This window comes from Cimex lectularius, unplaced genomic scaffold, assembly GCF_000648675.2.
Source record: "Cimex lectularius strain Harlan isolate CLEC.00 unplaced genomic scaffold, Clec_2.1 scaffold14, whole genome shotgun sequence".
NCBI lineage: Eukaryota > Metazoa > Arthropoda > Insecta > Hemiptera > Cimicidae > Cimex > Cimex lectularius.
In genome coordinates this window covers 2,828,804-2,853,729 of record NW_019392637.1, presented here as the reverse complement: position 1 = coordinate 2,853,729, position 24,926 = coordinate 2,828,804, and the positions used below count along the sequence as shown (strand labels likewise).

Genomic DNA, 24,926 nt, shown 5'->3' with positions numbered 1-24,926 from the left:
AGGGCCGTTGATAACGGAAGTGTGAGAGGAGAAGACAGCGACCACCCCCAGAGTTGTCCGGGGGTGGGTTGTGCCGCCGCCTCATGCGCAATCTCATCCCCTCGAGGGTACAGGGGTTGCACGGACTTACCATAGACGAACCCCCACCCTCAGAACGGCACGCGTCTACAGGCTACCCTCAACCAGTCGCTTCGCAGACCCCAACTAGACTCCATACCCCCTACGTCATCACAGGTACGTACTCTCAACGACCATCTTTAATTAAACCGAGGGGGATGGAAATTTTGAGAGAAAAGTAAGACGCGTTTTTTTCTTTGACACCCGGCGTTAAAAAAAAATAAAAAAATCGAGCGGAAATTTGACACCTTTTGAAAATTTTCATCCCACCTTTGAAAATCTTGCAGGGAGATTTTTTTTTTAATTTTATCCCCAAAATTCCACCAGAAAAAATGAATCAATTGCTTACAGGGGGAAAGTTTATAAATTTCAAAAAAAACAAAACAAATTGCAACCAAAAAACAAAAACTACGGCAGTTGGTTCAAAGTACGGAAATTAGTCGGATAAAACATTCCGTATTTTTTTGTTCAAAATGTAAAATGTTGACGCTAAAATTTCCAGCTTTTTTAAAATTTATTATACACCGAATTTGAACCTAGGCTGTGGTTTTGGTAGAGCGAGTCGAGGCGGACCCAGAAGTGAACAGTTCTATTTTCAATCTTTAATTTTTTTTACGATCCTAAATCGGGCCATGGGACTTTTTTTTTTTACTTTTTAAGTCATCCTTGGATAGATTGAAGTCCGGAATTGATTTATATGCCAATGAACAGCAAGACGAGGCGGCCCCACTGACCATTATGACGAGTTTCCCGCTGGTTTTCGAGTTGTTTTTGGCGTGATAGAGCTAGGCCAGGCGGACCGATAGACGATCAAGCGATTAATTTCACTGTTGGGTCCGCGCGTTATTGCTTTTTCTTCAAACTGTACCTGACGAACATTTTCTTGGCATAGCACAACTTGACCAACGAACCTAGAGAAGTGAAACAAACCGAGACCAGTCGGACCCTGGGATTATTTTTTTCGTTCATTCCTGGATAGATCCTGAAGTCCGGAATCGACTTATATGACAATGAACAGCGAGACGAGGCGTACCCTCCGACCTTTATAGCGATTTTTCGCTCTGATATTCTTCTAAGGATTTTGACGTGTTCATTTTGGCGTGTTTGGCGTGATAGAACTAGTCCAGGCGGACCGATAGTTGATCGAGCGAATCGTTTCACCGTTGGGTCCGCGCGTTATCGCTATTTCTTTCAAACTATACCTGACGCACATTTTCTTGGCATAGTACAACTTGACCAGATGGACCAAGAGACATGAACCAAACAGAGACCAGGTGGACCCTGGGATTATTTTTTTAGTTTTTTTAGTTTTTCGTTCATCTTTGGATAGATCCTAAGTCCGGAATCGATTTATATGCCGATGAAAAGCGAGACGAGGCGGACCCACCGATCTTTATGGCGATTTTTCCCACTGATTTTCTTCTAGGGATTTCGACGTCTTGATTTTGGCGTGATAGATAGAGCGAGACCAGGCGGACCGATAAACGATCAAGCGATTAATTTCACTGTTGGGTCCGCGCGTTATTGCTTTTTCTTCAAACTGTACCTGACGAACATTTTCTTGGCATAGTACAACTTGACCAAACGGACCTAGAGGCGTGAAACAAACCAAGACCAGTCGGATCCTGGGATTATTTTTTTCGTCTTTTTAGTTTTTTCGTTCATCCCTGGATAGATCCTAGTCGGAATCGACTTATATGCCGATGAAAAGCGAGACGAGGCGACCTTTACAGCGATTTTTCGCGCTGATATTCTTCTAAAGATTTCGACGTGTTCATTTTGGCGTGATAGAACGAGACGAGGCAAACCCAGCTATGTTGAAGTAATCAAAACTCCTTTAGTTGCGCGCGTTCTCGCTTTTTTTTTTAAACCGTACCTGACAGATTTTAGACGGGGCTGGATTATTTATTATTAGGCGTAGCACAGCGAAACCAGACACACCAGGCGAACAAAACAAGTCAATTAGTACTCGTCCATATTCAGGGGAGTACGTGAAAACGTAGCGAGACCTGGCAGCCTGGGAGTTTTTGTTCATCCTTGCATCAATCCTGAAATCCGTTATTGGCTTATTTGCAGCGAGACGAGGCGGACCCATTGAAAATCGTTGTAATGCCGTCGTTTATATCGCTCGTGGTTTGATATCAAGTATGATCGTGAAACAAAACTAGACCCAGGGGATTACAAGATTTCACACATTAATAAGTACCGTCATTTTTGGGGAATCGCTTAGCGAGACAGAGCGGACCCTGAGATTACCTCAAGGTTCAAATTATAAATTACCTTGGGAAAAGTTGTGGACTTTTCAAGGAGTCTGTTTCATGTCAAAGGGACGAACGGTTATTGTGTAGGGTCCGTCTGGTCTAACTGTGCCGCCTCACTACGCCAATAAGCCTATCAAGTCTGAACTTGAAAAACGTCTTAATCACCATGTGATGGTTGGAAACTGTCCCCGTCCACCTGGTCTCGCTTTGCAAGGTCAAATAGTACATCAATCCTTGTCTACATCTATGTCACAATTATTTAAAAAAAGCGAGATCAAGCGAACCCACCATTGGGATTTTTTGCCTCGTACGGGTCCGTCTGGTTTCACTGTCTGATGACTCGTGATGGTTGACGCTTGATTTATGATTAATTTTTTAAGATGGGATCCGCTTCTTCTCGCATTGCTTCACCCAGAAATCTAAAGTAGGTCAAACTTGACTTGACATGGTTAACATTTGAAATCTGATGGATGGTAATGCCTTATGTCGATTATGCTGTCCGCCGTCTTTGTTTTACGTTTTGACGTGAAAGTTTGCAGTATTTCACGTCCGGTCAATGGGTCCGCCTCGTCTTGCTGTTATGCTTAATGAGTCAAATCCGGGCTTCAAGATCGATACAAGATGAAATGGTTAAAAAAAAGCCTCGCAGTCCGACATGTCTCGCTTGTTATTTACCACCATGTACCATGATATATTTACAAGCGATTAGGGGTCCAAATATGAAACAAAGGAGGAAGAGATGGACCCGTAGATCAATGAATGACGATAAGATTAAAGGCTAGGAACCTGTCTTGTCGACTTGGGTCCGCCTCGTCTCGCTGTATTGTGAAACTACCCTAATAGGCTTCATCAGATCCTATCTCACTTCAGAATCGTGTTAAGCAAGGAAACACAAGTCCATATTAACCTCGGACATACCTAGTTCGACTATCGACTAAGGCCTTTTACTCATGTTGATCCGCCCCTACTCGATTTGTTTTCATTTTTGAATTGGCCTGGTTTTAGTACGGAGTGTTAATTCCAGCATCTTAAGGTATGAGATGTGGCCGATGAATGTGATCACTTAATGAATGGATGATTAAAGTTGTGTCAGGTCCGCCTAGTCTCGCTTTTCTCTAGAGCCTGACAAGCACCCTGGTGATGGAGGTCTCTTTTTGTCTCACGATTTGTGTTGAGGATTAGACTGATGGATTGGCCGTTTTCTCCATGTCTAAGAGTTAAACCCAAAGGTTGGATGCTTGATGATCACAATGTGTGATACAGTCACGGTCGAAGTCACCAAAGATAATCGAGTGGTCGGGTTTTGATACCGACTGATGACAGATGGATACATCTTACAGTACAGTTGGATGGATACATGTACAGTTGAATGGACTTCTTCTAAGGATTTCGACGTGTAGTTTTTGGCGTAACAGAGTGAGACAGGTGGACAGGTAGACGATCAAGCGAATTATTTCACCATTGGGTCCGCGCGTTATCGCTTTTTTCTTCAAACTGTACCTGATGGACATTTTCTTGGCATAGCCCAGCTTGACCAGACGGACCTAGAGACGTGAAACAAACCCGACCGTTATCGTGATTTTTCCCGCTGGTTTTCTTCTAAGGATTCGACGTATTGTTTTTTTTTTACATTTTCTTGGCATTGCACAGATTGAACCAGACGGACCTGTATAGAAAACAGGTCTGATATTCAAGCAGAACCGATAAATAAACCGAGACCAGGTGGACCCTAGGACTACTTTTTTTCGTCTTTTATTTTTTCGTTCATCCTTGGATGAACCGAGATGGATGAGCGAGACCAGGCACAGAGATTTCAAGCCTTAGTCATGTCGTTTATTCATCGATCGGTTGTCATAATCCCTGAAGAGCACGGCGAGACGAGGCGGACCCTTGAGGTTTCCATTTGCCAGGGTGGTTCCACGTTTGTCACGAGAGTTGATTGACCGAAGTGATGTGGCACAGCGAGACGACATGAATCAATCGGTACCAAAACTCGACCCGATTGGTTATCGTTTGGTACCACCTTTACTAATTAATCATAAATCAAGCGATAACCATCAAGAGTCATCAGACATCACGACTTCATCCTTTTTTGAGCAACCCATTCAGGACGAGTCCAGACGGACCCGTATGAGGCGAAAATTCCCATTGGTGGGTCCGCTTAGTCTCGCTTTTTTTAAATACTTGTGACGTACATAAGACAAAAATTGATGTACTATTTCACCTTGCACAGCATGACCAGGTGGACGGGGAGAGTTTCCAACCATCATATGGTGATTAAAACGTTTTTGAAGTTGGGCAATGATGGGCTTATTGGCGTAGTGAGGTAGGCTAGACCAGACGGACCCTACACAATAACCGTCCGTCCATTTGACATGAAGCAGACTCCTTGAAAAGTCCACAACTACGAACCCAAGGTGATTTATAATTTGAACCTTGAGGTAATCTCAGGGTACGCTCTGTCTCGCTAACCCATTCCCCAAAAATGACGGTACTGATTAAAATGTGAAATCTTGTAATCCCCTGGGTCTAGTTTTGTTTCACGATCAAACTTGATATCAAACCAGAGCGAAATAAACCAATTCCGGACTTCAGGATGGATGCAAAGATGAACAAAAACTCCCAGGTCAGCCAGGTCTCGCTACGTTTTCATGTATTGAAATATTCCCCTGAATATCGGACGTGTACTAATTGACTTGTTTTGTTCTCCTGGTTCGGTCTCGCTGGGCTACGCGTAATAATAATCCAGCACTATCTAAGGTCTGTCAGGTACGGTTTGAAACATGAATCAGACTTCTTGAAAAGTCCTCTACTTAGTGGATCTTAACCAATTAATCATAAATCAAACCTCAACCATCATAAGTCGTTAGACCTCATGACTTCATCCTTTTTCAAAGCCATTCAGGACGAAACAGGACGTTATGAAACACACAATTCACTGGTCTCCCTTTTTTAAATATGTATAATGCTCATTAGACAAGGTTTGATGTCCTATTTGATCTAACACAGCGAGACCAAACGGACCCTTGGTGAACCACCCATCACCATGATGCTTGCCAATTTCTTCACAGAATTGGGTAGCATACTTTGGGTACAGCGGGACCGTGTCGCTTCGTCAATTGGGCTTATCCTAGATTGGGATAAACATGGGTCCGTGCAGTCTCGTAGTTTATTAGATCCTTCCCGAATGTCGTCAAGAGAACGTCACCTTGAAGATGTGTTTGGCGACATTTGATTTTGGGTCCGTCCGTCCTCGTTTGATCACTTTCCAAATCTTCCTCGTGTTATAAAAAGTCATATTGTTTCGTTGTTGTAGCTGTAAACCGGGATGCTAGGGGATGACTGCTAGAGCTTCTCAGACTCAGCCACCCGACTCTAGCACACCACAGGTTAAAGCGCCAAACCGCCGAGTGAGTAGACGTCAAAATTTTATTTCTAAATTGGTAAAAAAAAACAACTAAAAATAAAATTTCCAGGCGAACAAACCACTGATGGAGAAGAGGAGGCGGGCGAGGATCAACCAGTCGCTCGCCGTGCTTAAAAGCCTCATACTCGACTCGGCCAAGCTTGAAGTACGCCCGACTTAAAAACACAAAAAAATTTAATTAACTAAAAATTAATTAATCATTTCCCCCCGCGTTTTGCAGAATACGAAACACTCCAAACTGGAAAAGGCCGACATACTCGAACTCACTGTGAGGCACTTGCAGAGGCAAAAAGCACTCAACTCGAGCTCCGTCGACAAGTACAGGGCCGGATTTATCGAATGCGCGAGAGAAGTAATTAATTTTTTTTTAAATTTACAGTAAATATCGCGTATTATAAAAAAAAATTGTATCACATTAGAGTGTGATTGTCCTGGTCCAGGTTAGAATGTTTTTCGACAAAAAATCTAAGATTATTGCAGCCAATTGCTAATTAACTATGCATTATTGATAGGAAAAACAATCGACTAGGATGGAAAATAATGTATAATAGTTAAATTAAGTGAATAAACGAAGGGAGGATGAATCGACCCTTCAGGATATCACTAGCAAGTTCGAGATCAGGGATGCGGTCATACCTTTATTGAGGTCTTCATCAGGGCTGTACAAGTAATTACAACGTTTATAATTAATAGATTATAAGTAACACAATTATATATATATTCACAAGTTTTAAGAAATTTGCAATTTTCAAATGTTTTCCTTTACTTACAACGTACTTTGGTATGAAATTTCATGTTTCTATCTATACGGAAAGTGGTTTATAATTTTGATGATGAGACTACCCACTCCTTCTCAAAAGTGACATTAATTTTTGAGAAAATTGAAATTTTCAGATTTTTCCTTTACTTGCTATATAAAACCTAACTTTTTACTGAATTTCACGTTTCTAGCTATACGGGAAGTACTTTATAATTGTGATGATCATTGAGCCACTCAGATAAAAAAATGCAAATTTTGAAATTCTCCCCTTTCGAAAATGCCTTAATATTAAGTGCTCAAATTTTTACAATGTCCTTAGCGTAATGTATGTTTCAAATTCAAAAGCCTATCTTAAGAGGAAGCAAACTAATAACTAAGGAAGTATAGATAGGCATAGCGGCTTGGCCAGATTGAACGAACTTGAAAAAAAAAGTCCATTTAAATAATAGGTACTAATTTTGGTTTTTGATTGACCGTATTAATTATTCTTTTTATCTAAGGCTTTCGGTTGAGATGAAATTGTTAGTGTCTCGAGCGTGATTGGAACCCACGAACTTCGGCCAATATCCGCTGCTCTAACCTCTTGAGCTATCATGGCTTCGATCTACTCGGGCATCAACTACCCATCACAACCTACTACATACCGTTAAAATTTTCACTCTTTTTGCCATATTTTCAATGATGTGTTGGTGTCCGAGTGGATCGAAGTCACGATAGCTCAAGTGGTTAGAGTAAGGGCGTATTGAGCCGGAGGTGGTGGGTTAGAATCCCGCTCGTGACACTAACATTTTCAACTTAACTAAAAACCTTAGGTAAAAAGAATAATTAATTGGAATAATTGCTAACTTTGGTTGGGGCAACATGCTATTTATAGGGCATTTCATATTATATATTATATTTGTATATTTCCACGTCTATTTAAAAAAAAAAAAAAAAAAAAACCTCACGGTTAGGAAAAGTGTAGTACAGGTAAAATATGGTATTTGAGGAAAAGTAGCATTGTAGTAGTATTGTATTTAAAAAAATTGCACGAATAATTTTTTCCATATGACTGTCGGTGATTTGTTTTTGCATTTTCATATGCACTTCCCCAGCATGCCAAGGTATATTGAATCGTTTGAGGGCTTAATATATTTTAAGTAGATGAGAGGTGTTAGGTTTGTTACTTAGAATGGGAGGTGTATTCTTTGGGATGAACCTAAAGTCCGAATTGATGGTAAACCTAGGTAGATATGATAGTCTGAAATCATAGCGATTGACTCTGCGCCAGGGAAATAAAAAAGCTAGATATACATTGCGAGGTGAAGGCAGAGTGTTTGGTACTGCAAGGAGGCCCTGACGGAGAGGTCAGCGACACAAATGACGCTCGTGACACTTTTTCATCTCAACCAAAGTCTTACATAAAAAGAATAATTAATTAAAATAGTTTAATTTAGGTAGATTTAGCCCTGAGTTAATGTTTTATTTTTGTTTAGGTGACAAGATTTTTAGAGAGCCCGGAGCTCGGAGGTTGCGGAAAGCCTTTGATCGAGAATTCAGTCCGCCAGAGACTCACGAGGCACCTGGAATCGTGTGCGGCCGAGATCGCCCTCGACTTTGCCTCGTCCTGCGTCGAACCGCTCAAACCGATCGACTGCGAGACGGAAAGGCGACTCCGCCAGCTCGAAGAGCTGCTCGTCAACACTGAGGAAGACGAGGAGAGCTGCGCCGCCGGGACGAGGCCCGACTCATCGACCAACACCCCCGGAGACGAGAACAACAATTCGAACAACGCAGGGGCGGGCGGGGACAAGAGGCCGAAGAAGCCCCGTCCGAAGGGTCAGGTCGAATCCGGTCCCGCCTCCACCAGCGCCAACCCCGTCTCGCTCCTCCAGGTCATACCGTCTCGCCTGCCCGACGGTCAGGTCGTCTTCCTCCTCCCAAGCCACTATGTCCAACTGTCCAAAGACGACGAGAAAGAAAAAGGGCAAGAAATGCCCATAGACTTCAGCGTCAAGAAAGGAGAAGAGATCAAAGAAGAAGAAGAAGTATGGAGGCCCTGGTGAAAATGAGAAGTTTCGATTTCAGTTGTCCATATCTCAACCAAGCACACCTCAGTTCATTATTATTAACTGTTATACGTCTAATCATTAAATTAGTTTGTTGAAGTCGTGAGGAGCGGTCAGGAAAGAGGTAGCTTAGAAAAACCGGGGGTCGACATCTTCCACAAGATTGTACAGATTTGAGTTTTGAAGTTTGGCACACACAGATTCATTCCCAAGGTTGGGTGGTTTATCAAACGTACACATTCCTTCCCACGCTGCTTCTACATTGACGTATTGGTCGGGGTGTAATATACTGCGCCATTTAAGACCTTTTGTATCCCCCGTTCTGTGGCTGTAGCACACCGGTGTTTTATTTTTTCTATTTTTTTTTTTTGGGGGGGGGTGCAGAATGTAAAAATAATAACATTCTGCACCCCCTCAAAAAAAATAAAAAAATAAAAAAAAATAAATAGAAAAAATAAAATAAAAATAAAAAAGTACTTAAACAAAAGAATCTACTTACTAGAAGAATCTTGTTTTGATATTAAACAAAAAACAGAACAAACTTAAACGTAACTTTTTAGAAATGGTTTACATCAACAGAGATAAACACACCATCAAATACAGAACAGAGACATATAAACTCAGCCGCAGCTATGCTAATATATAACATACATATGTCATAAAACATATTGTACAATATATAAAACAATACATACATTAAACAATTTCTACATAGTCTAAATCCCTAACAATTTCTCCTTCCTTTCCCTAATACTGAAAAGATAACTAAGCCCGAACGACAAACTATTGCCCCTTTTTTTCCATTGTCGGCACCTTTCACCTTATAGAAGCCTCCTCATAGAAAACCGAATTCTGTCCCTACCTCCTTCCCCACTCATTCAAAATCAAATTTTAAAAAAAATAAATAAAAAATTCTCACTGACACTCTCAACACGACACACAACAATGACACATCTACACAGAAAACACACTTTTAGTGAGTACATACTTTGAAAAAATCTAAAATTTCTAACCCAGGCCCTGAAGATGATCCAAATAAATTTCTTTTTTTTCGTTTGTACTACCAGCGGTTTATTGAAGATTATGTGAATTTATATAAGTTTATAGAGATTTCTTGTTTTTACACTTTCGCGAGGTTTTGCCTTAACATTTCTTTTATAGTCCAGGGAATTTTGGGGTCAGCCCACCTCAGACAAAAGGGAGAGGATGCAAGTATTTTATGGTGACTGATAGAGGGGTCGTCTACAGCATTTAAAATGGCAAATATTTCTGCATAATGTGAACTGAAAAATGAGGGTAAACGAAAAATAAAAGGGAGAACCTCAATTGTATAAGAACAACCTGTCATATGTGATTTTTTGGAACCATTAGTGTATATGATTAAAGCATCATCGTTACATTGGTTACGTTCAAGGAATTTTTGAACTCTATAGGGTTTCTTTCCTGTTTTCACGTATTTGTAAGAGAAAAATCAAATTTAACTTTCCTAAATATAGACCGAAACTTTGGCACAATAAAGAAAATGTTTTTCTAAATCTACCTACATGACCGCATCTCACGATATCTAAATAATCATTAATCACTAAATACTACACATCTTTTTTTTCTTTAAATATTGTATATTTTTCCTAAATGTATATGTAGAAACTGCATGCCGAATCGATGGTTCTTTATCCGGATGGCGTTTTGAAGAGGTTAGGCCAGCGGGTAACTTTTCACTACGAAATGGCCTATTTTGAACGTTATTGTATAGAGAGAATGTTTTAAAATTTTTAAACATAGACATAGCTCATTTTGTTGTTTGTTGTTGTTATTAAAAAAAAGAAAAAATATAATAATGGGTTGACTTGTTGCAAGCAAAACCTTCCGTGTAGGTTAACCGCCAAAATTTGAAACATCCCAAATGAATTTCGCTTATAAATTGTTAAATATTGATTGTATTTTGTTCTTTATTTTTGTTTTTTAAAATTTTAAACTCAAAATTGGCCAAAATCGTTAAAAGAAACGAAAAAACAACATTGTTTTGGAAGATGGAAGCATTCGAATTTAATTTCCAGGCTTAACGTTGCCCCTTTTAAATATCTACATTAAATGTCATATTTGAAGTTATTTATTGCATGTATTTATAGTATAAATTAACTGTTTAACGTTAAAAGAAGCTTGAAGCTTGATTTTCAAGGGGAAAAATGGAAGTCTGTAAGAATAAGGAAAAACTTGTCTTCCTTGTTGCACACCCTGAGAGATTACGTTATTTCTCTACAATTTTCAAGCCTAATTGTTAAAAAAATAGTTACCATTATGTTTTTCCTTATAAGGAACAACGAAAGAAATAAAAAATAAATAAAAAAGAAAGAAAAACCTAAACCCTCATAGTCTTCGAAGGCTTTCATTGTACATATACATAAAAGAAAATTGCTTCGTCTTTTCGAAAAAAAACAACAACACATAAATGTATATTTTTTATATAAAAGAAAGTAGAAAACAGAAAAAAAACCTCTACGCCGTTTTTGCCCATTTTCTCTCTTGTTATACTGTTAGATGTTCTTCTATCATGCGTCTCCCTTTATTTTCCCGCCCGAAAAACTAATGTACGTCCTCCCTCCCTTAAAAAAAAGTAATTTAAATTTTATCGAGATATTTTATGCGTGTAAGAAATGCAAAATGTTATAACGATGTTACTTAAAAGAAAGAAAGAAAGAAAAAGAAAAAAATTGAACTATAATTGCCAAAAGCTTTATTTTTCCCAGACTTTATCCTTTCCCAGTCGAACCCTTTTACTATAACATCATGTAATTATAATTAATAAATGCCATAAAAAACAGGAATTGTTCGTTTGTTTTCGAATAAAGTTTGTTTTGAGGTTAAAAGTTCGAAAAAGGCTGAAGGGGAATTGGAACAGGAACGGGGCCAAGCGTCTGGGAGTAATAAGTTTTATTTTCCCCATTGAATTATACCATTTTCCAATCGTTTCGATCCCTTTCACTTTATGTTACGTAATTATAATTACTATATACCATAAAAATAGGAATTGCTGAATATATTTAAAAGTAAACTTTGTTTTGAGGTTAGGATAAGGGAGTACCTAACCCGGTATCTTCTTTTTTGATGACTGATAGATTTTTGTTGTTTTATTTATTCAATAATAATATAATTATCAGTAATTATGAGTCAAATGATTATTTTTTAATGTTAAACCCTCGATGCAATATCAAAACCAGACAATCTCTATTTCTAACAATCGGAAAGCTTGGTTTAGGTTAAATTTGGAGGTTGCAAAGAGGTTATTTTTGAAAGTAAAGGTTGTTTTGGGGTTAGGACAAGGATTTTTTATTTACCCTTTAATAGTTATTTAAATTTTATTTAAACAATTTANAGCATACCTTGACTTCCCTTGCAACCCTGGCAGACGCCTCTGCTCTTCCACAGCAGTCGTGAGTTGTGCTATGTAATCGTCCACAGCATTCTTTAGCCTCTCTGGCAACCCTAGCAGATACTTCCGACTTTCCGCAGCAATCAGCAGTTCCCACAAGTTCAGCCCTACCACAGCATTCGTGTGTATTATTGTGAAGTCGTCCACAGCATTCCTTGGCCTCTCTTGCCTCTCTGACAGATTCTTCCGTCCTTCCGCAGCATTCCGCAGGACCGGTAAGTCCGGATTGGAGCTCAGCTCGTCCACAGCAGGAATGGGTAGTGTTGCTGGCCGCCCTGACAACCCTGGCAGATTCTCCTGCTCTTCCACAGCATTCAGAATGTTCAGCCAGTTTAGCTTCAAGTTCTACTCGTCCACAGCAGTCTTTTTTGTTGGTTTGGAGTCGCCCGCAGCATTCCTTGACTTCCCTTGCAACCCTGGGAGACGCCTCTGCTCTTCCATAGCAGTCGTGAGTTGTGTCGTGTAATCGTCCACAGCATTCTTTAGCCTCTCTGGCAATCCTGGCAGATTCTTCCGACCTTCCACAGCAATCAGAAGTTCCCACAAGTTCAGCCCTACCGCAGCATTCGTGTGTATTGTTGTGAAGTCGTCCACAACATTCCTTGGCCTCTCTTGCCACTCTGGCAGATTCTTCCGTCCTTCCGCAGCATTCCGCAGGACCGGTAAGTCCGGCTTGGAGGTCAGCTCGTCCACAGCAGGAATGGGTAGTGTTGCTGGCCGCCCTGACAACCCTGACATTTTCTGCTGCTCTTCCACAGCATTCAGAATGTTCAGCTAGTTTAGCTTCAAGATCTACTCGTCCATAGCAGTCTTTTTTGTCAGTTTGGAGTCGCCCGCAGCATTCCATGACTTCCCTTGCAACCCTTGCAGACGCCTCTGCTCTTCCACAGCAGTCGTGAGTTGTGTCATGTAATCGTCCACAGCATTCTTTAGCCTCTCTGGCAACCCTGGCAGATTCTTCCGACCTTCCACAGCAATCAGAAGTTCCCACAAGTTCAGCCCTACCGCAGCATTCGTGTGTATTGTTGTGAAGTCGTCCACAGCATTCCTTGGCCTCTCTTGCCACTCTGACAGATTCTTCCGTCCTTCCGCAGCATTCCGCAGGACCGGTAAGTCCGGCTTGGAGTTCAGCTCGTCCACAGCAGGAATGGGTAGTGTTGCTGGACGCCCTGACAACCCTGACAGTTTCTCTTGCTCTTCCACAGCATTCAGAATGTTCAGCCAGTTTAGCTTCAAGTTCTACTCGTCCACAGCAATCTTTTTTGTCGGTTTGGAGTCGCCCGCAGCATTCCTTGACTTCCCTTGCAACCCTTGAAGACGCCTCTGCTCTTCCACAGCAGTCGTGAGTTGTGTTATGTATTCGTCCGCAGCATTCTTTAGCTTCTCTGGCAGCCCTGGCAGATACTTCCGACCTTCCGCAGCAATCAGTAGTTCCCACAAGTTCAGCCCTACCGCAGCATTCGTGTGTATTGTTGTGTAGTCGTCCACAGCAGTCCTTGACTTCTCTTGCCACTCTGACAGATTCCTCCGTCCTTCCGCAGCATTCAGAAGGCCCGGTGAAAGAAGCTTGGAGCTCGACTCTTCCACAGCAAGAATGGGTTGTGTTGTGAAGGCGTCCACAGCATTCTTTGGCCTCACGGGCAACCCTGGCAGACTCTTCGATTCGTCCACAGCAATTCTTCGTTCCCACAAGCTCGGCCCTTCCACAGCAGTCATGAGTCGTGTTATGGAGTCGTCCACAGCATTCCTGGATATCCCTGGCGACTCTGGCAGATTCTTCAGCCCTTCCGCAGCAGTCTTTTTTGCCGTCGTGAAGTCTTCCGCAGCATTTCTTCACTTCTCTTGCCACTCTTGCAGATTCTTCTGACCTTCCACAGCATTCAGATTGTTCAGCCTGTTTAGCTTCAGAAGGTTCAGTTAATTCAAGTTCAACTCGTCCACAACAGTCTTTTTTGTCGGTTTGGATTCGTCCACAGCATTCCTTGACTTCCCTTGCAATCCTAGCACACTCCTCTGCCCTTCCGCAGCAACCGGAAGGCCCTACCAGCACGGCTGTTCCGCAGCAAGCTTGTTTATCGTTGAGAAATCGTCCGCAGCATTCCTTGGCCTCCCTCGCAAGCCTGGCGGATTCTTCTGTCCTTCCACAGCACTCGGAAGTTTCAGATGGTTTAGTTTGTAGTTCAACACGTCCACAGCAGTCATTATCGCTGCTCAGCCGACCACAACATTCTTTGTCTTCTCTGGTCGCCCTGGTAGTGTCCCCAGTAGGTATAGTTGGTTTAACTTGACCTTCCGCTCTTCCACAACAGTCTTTCACCAAGATACCTTTTTGGTCTGAAAACTCAGAAGGTCCGACAATCGCCTTCATCAAGTCCTGGCTCGTGAGCCTCTGCGGAAAGCTCTGTCCTCCCCCGAACAAGACGACAAGAAAAAGCAATATCATCTCGCCTTAACAAAGGCAACAGGCAGGTCCGTTGAAAAAAAAAGTCCACTTACCGTCTCTGGAATGTCAAAATAAAATTCTGAACAAACTCAACCGGCGTCTTTCTATTTATACTTCACCGTATCAAAGTCGGCTTTGATTACGGGTGAACTTTATTAGCCGCCGAATTACACAGATTTCTTTTTTTTTTCAAAATTACTCAGAAGCCTTGATTACAACCGAATTTATCGCGTTTACGCCTTTTGTTAACGGCCCAGTTTAAGCCCGGTATCTCTCGATTCCACGGGCAAATTAGTTACGGCATGACTATTTCCAGGAAAAGGAACAAATATAAAAAATTTTGAAGAAAAAGAAAAAACAACCCGATAAAACCACTTATTCATCAAAGCATTTATAAAAAGCATTAATTTTGGTTATCACGGCTGGTGCGATATCTAGGCGAAAAATAGGAAATTCTTAAGTACCCTCCTTGTTTTTGAAGATTTACACATTGTTGGCATAATAACAAACATAAATAGAGACAGAGAAAAAAATGAAAGAAAGAAAGAGAGAAGAGAAGAGAGAGACACAGTTTTAACCTTAAATTTTTTACAAAAATTTAACGTGTAGTATGCACTATCCAATAGATCGCGATTTGTTTAATTTATAAATAATGTACAATTTCACATTACAATAATACAAAAATTAATAAAAATTGTATATAAACAAATAAAATTTTGAAGTAGATACATCAAACAATTGGAAAAAGCGAAAAATAAACATATACACTGACAAGCAAAAAATTTCATCCAATGGTTTTTTAAAAATTCCACTTAGTGCTGAGGATGTAGGGCGTGGCGTGGCACTTATTGATGATGGACATTCCTCAGATATGCAGTATTTCCTATTGCCATCGGAGTTTTCTACGAAACACTGCGAGGCGCTGTTAAAAGTTTTCGAGAACCTGGGTCCTACCACAGAAGGCACGGTTCTGGATGTCCTGAGTTAACAGAAACACAGAATGACCGTTTTTTTTACTATGAGAGTTTTGCAAAACCGGCACCTTCGGTTGAAGCGATTCATCAGCCCTAGGAGGTTCGAGGTGTCCAAATTTCTAAACGCACAGCTTGAAGAAGACTAAATCGGTATGGACTGATGGCTTTTTGCCTCGTAAGAGGACCAGAATCGACCGGAATCCACAGAATTGGACGGCTCGCATTTGCTCGCGAACACAGCCATTGGTCTTTGGACGATTGGTCTGCAGTATTTTTTACAGATGAGTGCAGATTTGCTCTACGTTTCAAGATGGGCGTGAAAGAGGGTGGAGAATGCGAAAAGGAAGGTACGAAGCTTGTAATTTTTCCCAGAGCCAACCTTTTCAACGTAGTGATGATGTGGGCGGGAATTTCATTGGAGGGTTGCACAGAGTTGGTTGTTGTTCGTGTAGGGTCTTTGACGATCATTCGCTATGTGGATGAAATTTCGGAACCTCCTGTCCTCGATAAAATCAGTGACAGTCCTATTCTAATCTAATAATGCCCGTTCACACGTCGCTCGCATAGTGCAAACCTCCAACAGCATAATGTCAGGGTTTTAGCCTGGCCAGCCCGTTCGCCAGATCTGAACCCCATCGGACATTTATGGTATAACCTCAAAAGACGAATAAGAGCATGTCTATCGCTTCATACACTCCACGATCTTGAAAGGACTCTTCGTGAAGAACGGGTTAACATCCGGCAAAAGATACATTTCCAGATCGGTAGAAAGTATGCCGAGGCGTCTTCGAGATGTTATTAAGCCAAGAGGAGGAAATACGCAATATTGAAATGTTAATAAACCTTTTCCAAACCGTGAGGTTGTATTTTTAGTAGAGGAGGAAGTATACAAATACAAAAAAATTAAATGATGAGATGCCCTATAAATTGGATGTTGCCCTAACCAAAATTAACAGTTATTTTAATTAATTATTCTTTTTACCTAAGAATAAAGGTTTTTAGATGAGATAAAAAAGTCAGTGTCACGATGTTCAAAAGATGGGGATGAGATGGGAAGATGGTGTCCTAGTGGATCGAAGTCGCGATTTTAGTTGAGATAAAAAGTCAGTGTCACGAGCGGGATTCGAACCCACGACCTTCGGCTAGATACGCCGGTACTCTACCACTTGAGCAATCATGTCTTCGATCTACTTAAGTATCTATTTGAGTATGCGGCTAAAAACCAAAACCAAAATTAATACACTATTTAAATGGAAAATTATTAGTTTTTCAAGTTCGTTCATTCTGGCCAAGCCGCTAGGCGTATCTATACTACCTTAGTTATTAGTTTGCTTCCTCTTAAGATGGGCTTTTGAATTTGAAAAATACATTACGCTAAGGACATTGTAAAAATTTGAGCACTAAATATTAAGGCATTTTCGAAAGGGGAGAATTTCAAAATTTGCATTTTTTTTAACTGACTGGCTCAATGATCATCACAATTATAAAGTACTTCTCGTATAGCTAGAACCGTGGAATTCTGTTAATAAATAGGTTTTATATAGAATTAAAGGAAAAAATCTGAACATTTTAATTTTCTCAAAAATTAGTGCCGCTTTAGTGGGTAGAGTGTACTTTCACTATCAAAATTATAAAGCACTTCCCGATTAGGTAGAAACATGAAATTTTGTACAAAGGCAGATCATATATTGTAAGTAAACGAAAAAATTTGAAAATTGCAAATTTCTTAAAACTTGTGCGTGAATGGTCACAATAATTATATATATTATTGTTTTACTTATTATTTATTAATTATAAACGTTATAATTAGTTGTAGAGCCCTGATGAAAACCTTAATAAAGGTATGATTGTGTAAAAGGTAAGAAATGTGAAAATTTCAATTTTCCCAAAATTAATGTCACTTTTGAGGAGGAGGGTGTAGCCTCATCATCAAAATTAGAAGCAACTACTCGTGTAGGTAGAAACGTTATGTTTGGTAAAAAGGTTGGTTTCATATCGTCAGTAATGGGAAAAATCTGAAAATTGCAAGTTCCTTAAAACTTGAGCTGTTGAGCGTGAAATCACGAGCATACATCGATCAAAAAAAAATTTTCATCAAAACGTTTCACGTTCAAATTTTTGGACGTTCAATTGCTTGATTAGGACGGTCGGTTATGGTGGCCCAAAAGGCCCCTTGGTGTGATTACTTTTTTTGTTTAACAAATCGTGTTTAATGAAAACGAAAAATATAAATAATAAAATTTAGACGCGTCTATGATCTGTGCTAGCTGATTAATTATAAATATCTGCTTAGTAAGAAAACATATAAATATATGTGTATGATCTCTATCTAGGAGAGAGATTGATTGATTAATGGTTTATTTATTCATGAGAGAGAGAGAAAGAGAAAGAGAGAGAGAGAGAGAGAGAGAGAGAGAGAGAGAGAGAGAGAGAAAGAGAAAGAGAGTGAGTGAGTGAATGAGAGGGAGATTGAGTGAGTGAAAGAATGAATGAAAGAGAGAATGAGTGAGTGGATGAATGAATGAGAGGGAGATTGGTGAGTAAATGAATCAGAGATGTAGAAAGAGAGTGAGTGAGGGAATGAATGATGAGTGAGAGCTATATAGAAACAGAGTGAGGGAGAGAGATAAAAAGAAAAAGAGTGAGTGAATGAATTAATGAGAGAAAGAGAGAGAGAGAGAGAGAGAGAGAGAGAGAGAGAGAGAGAGAGAGAGAATGAATGAGAGAGAGAGAATGAATGAGAGGGAGAGAGAATGAGTGAGTAAATGAATGAGAGATATAGAAAAAGAGTAACTGAGTGAATGAGAGATATAGAAAGAGTGAGTGAGTGAATGAGATAGATAGAAAGACAGTAACTGAATGAATGAGAGATATAGAAAGAGAGTGAGTGAGTGAGGAATGAGAGAGCTAGAAAGAGAGGGAGTGAGGACATGAATGATGAATACAATTTAAAAAAAAAATTATTAAGTTTTACTAAGGCATGTTGAAGTTATAAGCAGTCAGAAACAGAATTAATTTTTAAGAATATTTCTAAATCATCTGCAAAAAGTAAGGTCTTAACGAATGCAAGAGAATCAGAGATACCGTTTACATAGATTTCAAACAGAAAAGGCTCTAAGTGCGACCCTTGACGAACTGCAGAAGTTGCTAGAAAACTACGCGACAATACCGATTTCAATTTTATTTTAAGCATTCGACCTTCTAATTAGGTTGCAAACTAACTTTTTCAACCAACTTTTGCAAACAAAATTTTTCTAATTTCTGTAGGAGAATCGTATGATCGACACTACCAAAAGCATTTGAAAAGTCAGTTGTTTAGGTTTTTTGCAATCATAGATATGTTGTTTTACCCTCTTATCCAGATATTGGGATGTAATTCCGATGTAAGTTGCCGGACAATTTATAAAATTTTGTAAATTACATCAGACTTATTTGTTACAGGTGTGGGATCTTCAATTTTGGAAAAAAAGGGTGTGAATAGTTTTATAGTTTTTGAAGGCTATTTTAAAGTTATCATAAGAAATGTGTTTAATTTGTGTGATAGGCCGTGGCATGGTATGTTGGTTTGTCTCTGATAGAACTGATGTAGTGTTACCAGTAATAGTAGATGGTGGAGTGTTGTAGTTGTTGATTATTCTATTGATTATATTTTTGGGGTAGTGATTTTTATGCAGGACTATTTATGTATCTTTATGTCCTTGTAGTGAAAAGATCCACGGCTTAGGGTAATAATTTTGTGAAGTAGCCCTTTGGCCGTGTTTATTATTTGTATGAAGGGGATGGTGTAAAGTTGAGGTAGCGATCTGTGTTTCTCGGTTTTTGATACAAATCTGTGGATTAATGTGCCTTCTTTCTGGTTGTTTTATTACGAGTAAGGTGCCACATCACACCAGACCGCATCCCACGATCTCTAAATAATCAACTAACGGTCACTAAACACCATTTTTTGTATTGTTTAATTAAACTTTTAAAACTTAATTAAAAGTTAAGTTAAAAAAGTTAAAAAACTTTTTTTTCTTAGGGCCGGCCTCAATTGTCCCAGTGACCTCGACTTGAACCTGAATAGCAGTACTGCGTACAAGGGGTACAGAGAGGGCCAGGAGCTCACGGAGTGGTAAGGTCAATTTTCGGCGTTGGCCCACTTATCCCTCTCTTCACCTGGGCCCCCTGGAAAAAAATACAAAAGCCAATAAAATCCCTGTCAGAGGTCCCGCGTAAAATTTAAAAAAAAAAGGAAAAATTTTATAGGGTGCGTTTAAAAATAACAAATTTTTTGGACTAGGGATGTCCAGCGGGTGACCTCAAACCGGTGGTTAAGGGATGATCCTTTAAAACTTTTTGGTCATATGAGTTAAAGACCGATTCAGTCGGGATGTTTTATTATTAAAAAAAAATATTTTAAAAAAATTGAAAAAAAAATTCTTTTTTTAATCAGGAGAAACCCTTTTTCTCGGCGTTTTTTCGTTTGAAATCGTACGTTCTCTTAACAACGTCGTTGGCGGACGGGAACGAAATCCTTCGAGCAATGCCTGGCATCCGAATGATTCCAACAACTCGCTCCGGAGAGATCCTGGATCCCAGGAGGCCAGGAAACGACAGGAGGTCTGCATTCCTGTCCTTGGCAGGGCCGTGGAAGCGAGAGAACACGCATGTGCCATCTATCGACGCCGTGTTGAAACGATAAAACACAGGTATTGGAGGTTTATTCTGATTAATTTTAAACAAAAACTATACTCAGTTGCTACATATATATATTTTAATGTGTGGTATTTAGTGACCGTTAATTAATGATTACTTAAGGTCGTGAGATGTGGTCTGGTGTGATGTAGCTTTAGAAAAATAAGACTATCAAAAAACATATCCATAACAATGGTTCAACACTGGATAATTAATGGATGCTTTACATACAACAATCATTTTTACAACTATTTAGCACAGCCATGGGTAGCAACCTCGGTCCGATACTTGCAGACATGATACATCTATTGAACACAGCTATACCACGACTTCCTTTCACATTACACTTTCTCGCTAAATGCATAGATGATACGCCGACAGGAAAAAAAAATCTACCCACTTGTAATATAATTTGATTTGTATATATGTTTATATATTAATCAAAGTTTCACTTTAATGTTTAATAATTGAGTCTTTTAACATTTCAATATAGCTTTTTCCTCCTCATGGCTTAATTTCATCTCGAAGACAGCTTGGCATACTTTCTACCAGTCTGGAAATGTCTCTTTGCCAGGGGTTAGCCCATTCTTGATGAAGAGTCCTTTCAAGATCGTGGAGTATATCAGGAAGTGATGGACATGCTCTTATTCATCTTTTGAGGTTGTCCCATAAATATTCAATGGGGTTCAAGTCTGGAGAACGGGCTGGCCAGGCTAAGACCCCGATGTTATGCTGTTATGTTATGCGAGCGACATGTGGTCAGGCATTATCATCCATTTGAATAGGATTGTCGCTGATTTCATCGAGGATAGGTGATGCATGTGCTCCAAAATTTCATCCACAAACGACTGGCCGTCAATGACCCTCCACGAACTACAACCAACTATGTGGACTCTCCATTGAAATTCCAGCCCACACCATCACTGAGCTATGTTGAAAAGGCCGGGTACCTTTCATTTCACCATCTCCACACTCTTTCACGCCCATCCGGAGATCGTAGAGCAAATCTACAACCTCCCCCCCCCATTAAAAGTACAGCAGACCAATTGTCCAAAGACCAATGGCTGTATTCTCAAGCAAATGGGAACCATGCAACTCTGTGTGTTCCAGTCAATTCTGGTACTCTTAGGGAGCAAAAAGCCATCATTCCATACCGATTTAATCTTCTTCAAGCAGTGCGTTCAGAAATTTGGTCACCTCGAACTTCCTGGAGCTGATGAATCGCGTGAACAGTAAGGTGCTAGTTTCGCAAAATTTGCAAAGAGAAAGAAAAAAAAAAAGGTCATCCTGTGGTTCTGTGACCCTTGGGTGACCAGAACCAGGTCTTCTATGGTAGGATCTCGCAGTGTTTCATAGGGATCTCCGATGGCAATAGACACTTACCTGTTGGAACATCCATCATCAATAAGTGCCACACTGGGCCCAACATCCTCAGCTCTAAGTGGCATTTTTAAGTTTAAAAATTGAAATTAAGAAAACAAATATGAAAACTAAACAGTTTATTGCTTCAGAATTCAAATGAGACTGAATAAACATTTTAAATACCGTAAAAAATAAACATTGAAAAATTATCTATCCTTGTTTTGCATTAAGGATTAAGTGTGTTTACCTCTAATTGATATTCCCAATTTAAAACATAACATAAAGAAATATTTATTGATAAAAACAATGAGACAAATTAAGGGCAGAATTTTCTTTTATCAAGAAAATGAAAAATCAATTGGTTGGAATTTTTTTCCTGTCAGTGTATATCTAAAGTTTATTTGCCTTAGAAACATTTGAGACTAAAGGACAAGACAAAAGGATTGCAGTCATTCTTTTATCAAGAAAATGAAAAATCAATTGGTTGGAATTTTTTTCCTGTCAGTGTATATCTAAAGTTTATTTGCCTTAGAAACAATTGAGACTAAAGGACAAGACAAAAGGATCGCAGTCATTAGGCAAATCTTATTCCATTTTCCGAAAAAAAAAAAAAGAAAAAAGAAACACTTAAAAAACACTGAAACTTATATTAAAAGACAAAAAACATGCGTAATTTAATATTTCATGTCCTAGATAGATTTGGGCCTTGTACATTTTTTTTTGGAGGGAGGGGTTTTTCAAGTAATATATGAACTAGTGTGATAAGTGTCTTACTTCCTCTTGACAGCAATGAAGGGAAAAGGGCTTAATTGAATAAATCCTCTAGTTTAAGGGCTTACATTTAGTAACTAGAGTCTTCATGCTGGAGTGTCAGGTCTTGAAAGCGGTTGATCACTGAAGACCCTCTTCTTATGACAAATCCCTTGAGAAGGCATGACCCTCAAAATCAGAAAGACTCAGGTGACTGTGTCTGATTCTCCGGTACAGGCTCAGCCAGGAAGCTTCAGGACGCAGAAAATTGCGTTTGATTTTTGATAAAAAGGCCGATTACAAAGTTGTGCAGTGTTGACCCAATAGGCAATTTAAACCATTTTTAATAGAAGCGTCTTATATTGCGGTGAACTTTGCAAATTTATGGAACTGGTTCAGTTAAATGATCAATCGCTGACACTGTTGTAATTCCGCATTGAGGCTGTTTATTTAACATATAAAAAAACAAAACAATTTTTTTATAAATTTCCCAAGTTTTTAAAATTTTATTTTTGATATTTTCACTGCGTTTTTTCTGTATTTAGTAAGTACAAATTTTTAAATTTCCCTCCATTTGGATAACCCGATGGTACCCTACGTTTGAAGTGATTCATACAGACAAGAAGAGAACGTAATTTTATAAAGTGGATGTTTTACCCGTTTAAAGGTTTGATCTTTAAAAAACTTTTCCTTTTTAGGAAAAATCTTCGGGTTTTCCTTGTTTTCCCTCTTGGTTTTTCCCCTTTCCCCAATTCAACGGTCGTCAGCTTCTGTGAAACTCGACAGCCTGAGGTTTGAAGTGTTTACTTTGTTTATCTCGACTTTCCACCCAGGTCGATTTCGTCTTTTGTCGAAAGGATTTCCGGTAAGATTCATTTTTATTCTGTTTAAATATATTTTCTAATTTATTGAAATTAAGCGTTGTTTTTAAGTGCAGGTTGGGGATCGATTGAAGTGATTCTCAGAGTCTGTTTAGTCTGTTTAATCGAGTGAGTTTTGACCTTGTGGTGATTCATTATTTATGAGTAATGTTTTTTGTTTTTTTCTAAGTTTATTTGAAAGAAATGGAGTGGCTGTTTGGTAAGAAGCTCACACCGGAGCAGATGCTCCGCAAGAACCAGACGGCCCTCAACCGCGCAATGCGAGACCTCGACAGGGAGCGGTCTCGGATGGAGCAGCAGGAGAAGAAGATCATATCGGACATCAAGAAGTCGGCCAACGAGGGCCAGATGGAGGCGGTGAAGATAATGGCGAAAGACCTCGTACGCACTCGCCGCTACGAGAAGAAGTTTATGCTCATGAGGGCGAACATACAGGCTGTGTCGCTCAAGATACAGACGCTCAGGTCGCAGAACGCTATGGCTCAGGCGATGAAGGGCGTCACGAAAGCCATGCAGAACATGAACAGGTATCATATTAAAAAAATAAAAAATAATAATAATTATTATTTTTATGTATAATCACTAGGCAGCTGAACCTGCCGCAAATCCAGAGGATACTTCAGGAGTTCGAGAAACAATCGGAGATGATGGACATGAAAGAAGAGGTGATGAATGACGCAATTGATGATGCGATGGAAGACGAAGGCGACGAAGAAGAAAGGTAATGAAAAATTATTACATTTCATTAATAAAATTACCAATTAAAAAAAATAAATATTTCAGTGATCAGATTGTATCGCAAGTCTTGGACGAACTCGGCCTTCAGCTCAAGGACGCCCTTCCAGGCCTGCCGTCCGAGTCGATTGCTGCCTCCGCCAAAGGCAGGGTGGCCGTACTGGCAGGAGGTGGCAACGCCGCAGCACCGATCGATGCAGACGCCGACCTACTGGCTCGCCTTGAAAATCTGAGGCGGGAGTGAGAAAAACCGTAATGATCACAGTTGGCACGTTGAAGAGTTCGATTTCATCGTCCTCCGGGTGACTGTGATATATATTTCCCTTTTGTAAATATTTTATTATTTATTAACAAGGCCTTGGATATTAAAAAAAAGTCTGTCTATGCAACGCTCTTATAAATTGTGCAATAAAACTTGTACAAAACATAATAAAATTACAAAAAAGCATTATTAATGTTTTTAATTAAAAAATGAAATAAATACCAATAAAACAGAATTCAATTTACATTTTGTACACTTGTCTTCACTTAAAAAAACCAACAAAAAAATGTATAAACTAACTATCTATAAAACTATGTACAATGTTAATAAATACTGTAGGTTAAGTTTGTATATTTTATATTTGCAACCGGGTAAAATATAGAACCTGTAGTCAACTAAATTAATTTGATTATAATTATTTTTATGACATTAATTAAAAAAGTATTGAGGATTTAATAATGAGGTAGTATATAATCTTTCTTGAGGTTTATTTGCTTCAAATATAGGTTTCAGCTTCACCGTTGGCTTCCTGTACTTAATTTTATTCATATTTTATAGAAAATGAACTTTTTCATAATTCAGAAATTTATTAAGTTATAACATGCATTATAATCATGTTCCCAACTTATATTTTCTGATAGACAGATTTATTTTTTTCAGAAATTTATTACATGAGAATTGTGTTAAAGCTGATATTTTCTAGGTTATTAAGGATACTGGTAATCAAATTTAGGTTACAACATCACAGTTGGCATTTATAATTATTCTTCAATGACAAATCCGTTATGTAGGTTAGAGC

At 39.3% G+C, this 24,926-nt stretch overlaps 3 protein-coding genes across 6 annotated transcripts; 2 read left to right on the top strand and 1 right to left on the bottom strand.

Annotated features, from left to right (window-relative positions):
- Nucleotides 1-79: 79 nt before the first annotated feature.
- Nucleotides 80-8,951, top strand: LOC106671959 (transcription factor HES-1-like). The gene is made up of 5 exons (XM_014402977.2): nt 80-234; nt 5,695-5,788; nt 5,855-5,950; nt 6,026-6,157; nt 8,041-8,951. Exons 2-5 carry the CDS (start codon nt 5,717-5,719, stop codon nt 8,608-8,610), a joined length of 870 nt encoding a protein of 289 aa, XP_014258463.1. The 5' UTR covers nt 80-234; nt 5,695-5,716; the 3' UTR covers nt 8,611-8,951.
- Nucleotides 8,952-11,940: 2,989 nt separating this feature from the next.
- Nucleotides 11,941-14,486, bottom strand: LOC106673699. The gene is made up of 2 exons (XM_024226713.1): nt 11,994-14,486; nt 11,941-11,949 (listed from the first exon to the last, which is right to left on the bottom strand). The coding sequence occupies exons 1-2, from the start codon at nt 14,484-14,486 to the stop codon at nt 11,941-11,943; spliced, it is 2,502 nt and encodes an 833-aa protein (XP_024082481.1).
- An 8,310-nt stretch (nt 14,487-22,796) lies between these two features.
- LOC106671963 (charged multivesicular body protein 2a) lies at nt 22,797-24,117 on the top strand. Of its 4 annotated transcripts, XM_014402982.2 has the most exons (6): nt 22,797-22,880; nt 22,948-23,114; nt 23,187-23,238; nt 23,300-23,657; nt 23,717-23,851; nt 23,914-24,117. In XM_014402982.2, exons 4-6 carry the CDS (start codon nt 23,314-23,316, stop codon nt 24,107-24,109), a joined length of 675 nt encoding a protein of 224 aa, XP_014258468.1. In that variant the 5' UTR covers nt 22,797-22,880; nt 22,948-23,114; nt 23,187-23,238; nt 23,300-23,313; the 3' UTR covers nt 24,110-24,117. The 4 variants fall into 4 exon arrangements, with proteins under 4 accessions (XP_014258468.1, XP_014258467.1, XP_014258470.1 ...); XM_014402981.2 differs by having other exon boundaries at nt 22,860-23,114; XM_014402984.2 differs by having other exon boundaries at nt 22,860-23,114; nt 23,182-23,238.
- The last annotated feature ends 809 nt before the right edge of the window (nt 24,118-24,926 follow it).

Coding starts and splice junctions, on each gene's coding strand:
- LOC106671959 (XM_014402977.2), top strand. CDS start 5,717: ATGACTGCTAGAGCTTCTCAGACTCAGCCACCCGACTCTAGCACACCA. Junction 5,789..5,854: donor TTAAAGCGCCAAACCGCCGA/GTGAGTAGACGT, acceptor TAAAATTTCCAG/GCGAACAAACCACTGATGGA. Junction 6,158..8,040: donor TTATCGAATGCGCGAGAGAA/GTAATTAATTTT, acceptor ATTTTTGTTTAG/GTGACAAGATTTTTAGAGAG.
- LOC106673699 (XM_024226713.1), bottom strand. CDS start 14,486: ATGATATTGCTTTTTCTTGTCGTCTTGTTCGGGGGAGGACAGAGCTTT.
- LOC106671963 (XM_014402982.2), top strand. CDS start 23,314: ATGGAGTGGCTGTTTGGTAAGAAGCTCACACCGGAGCAGATGCTCCGC. Junction 23,658..23,716: donor GCCATGCAGAACATGAACAG/GTATCATATTAA, acceptor TATAATCACTAG/GCAGCTGAACCTGCCGCAAA. Junction 23,852..23,913: donor GAAGGCGACGAAGAAGAAAG/GTAATGAAAAAT, acceptor TAAATATTTCAG/TGATCAGATTGTATCGCAAG.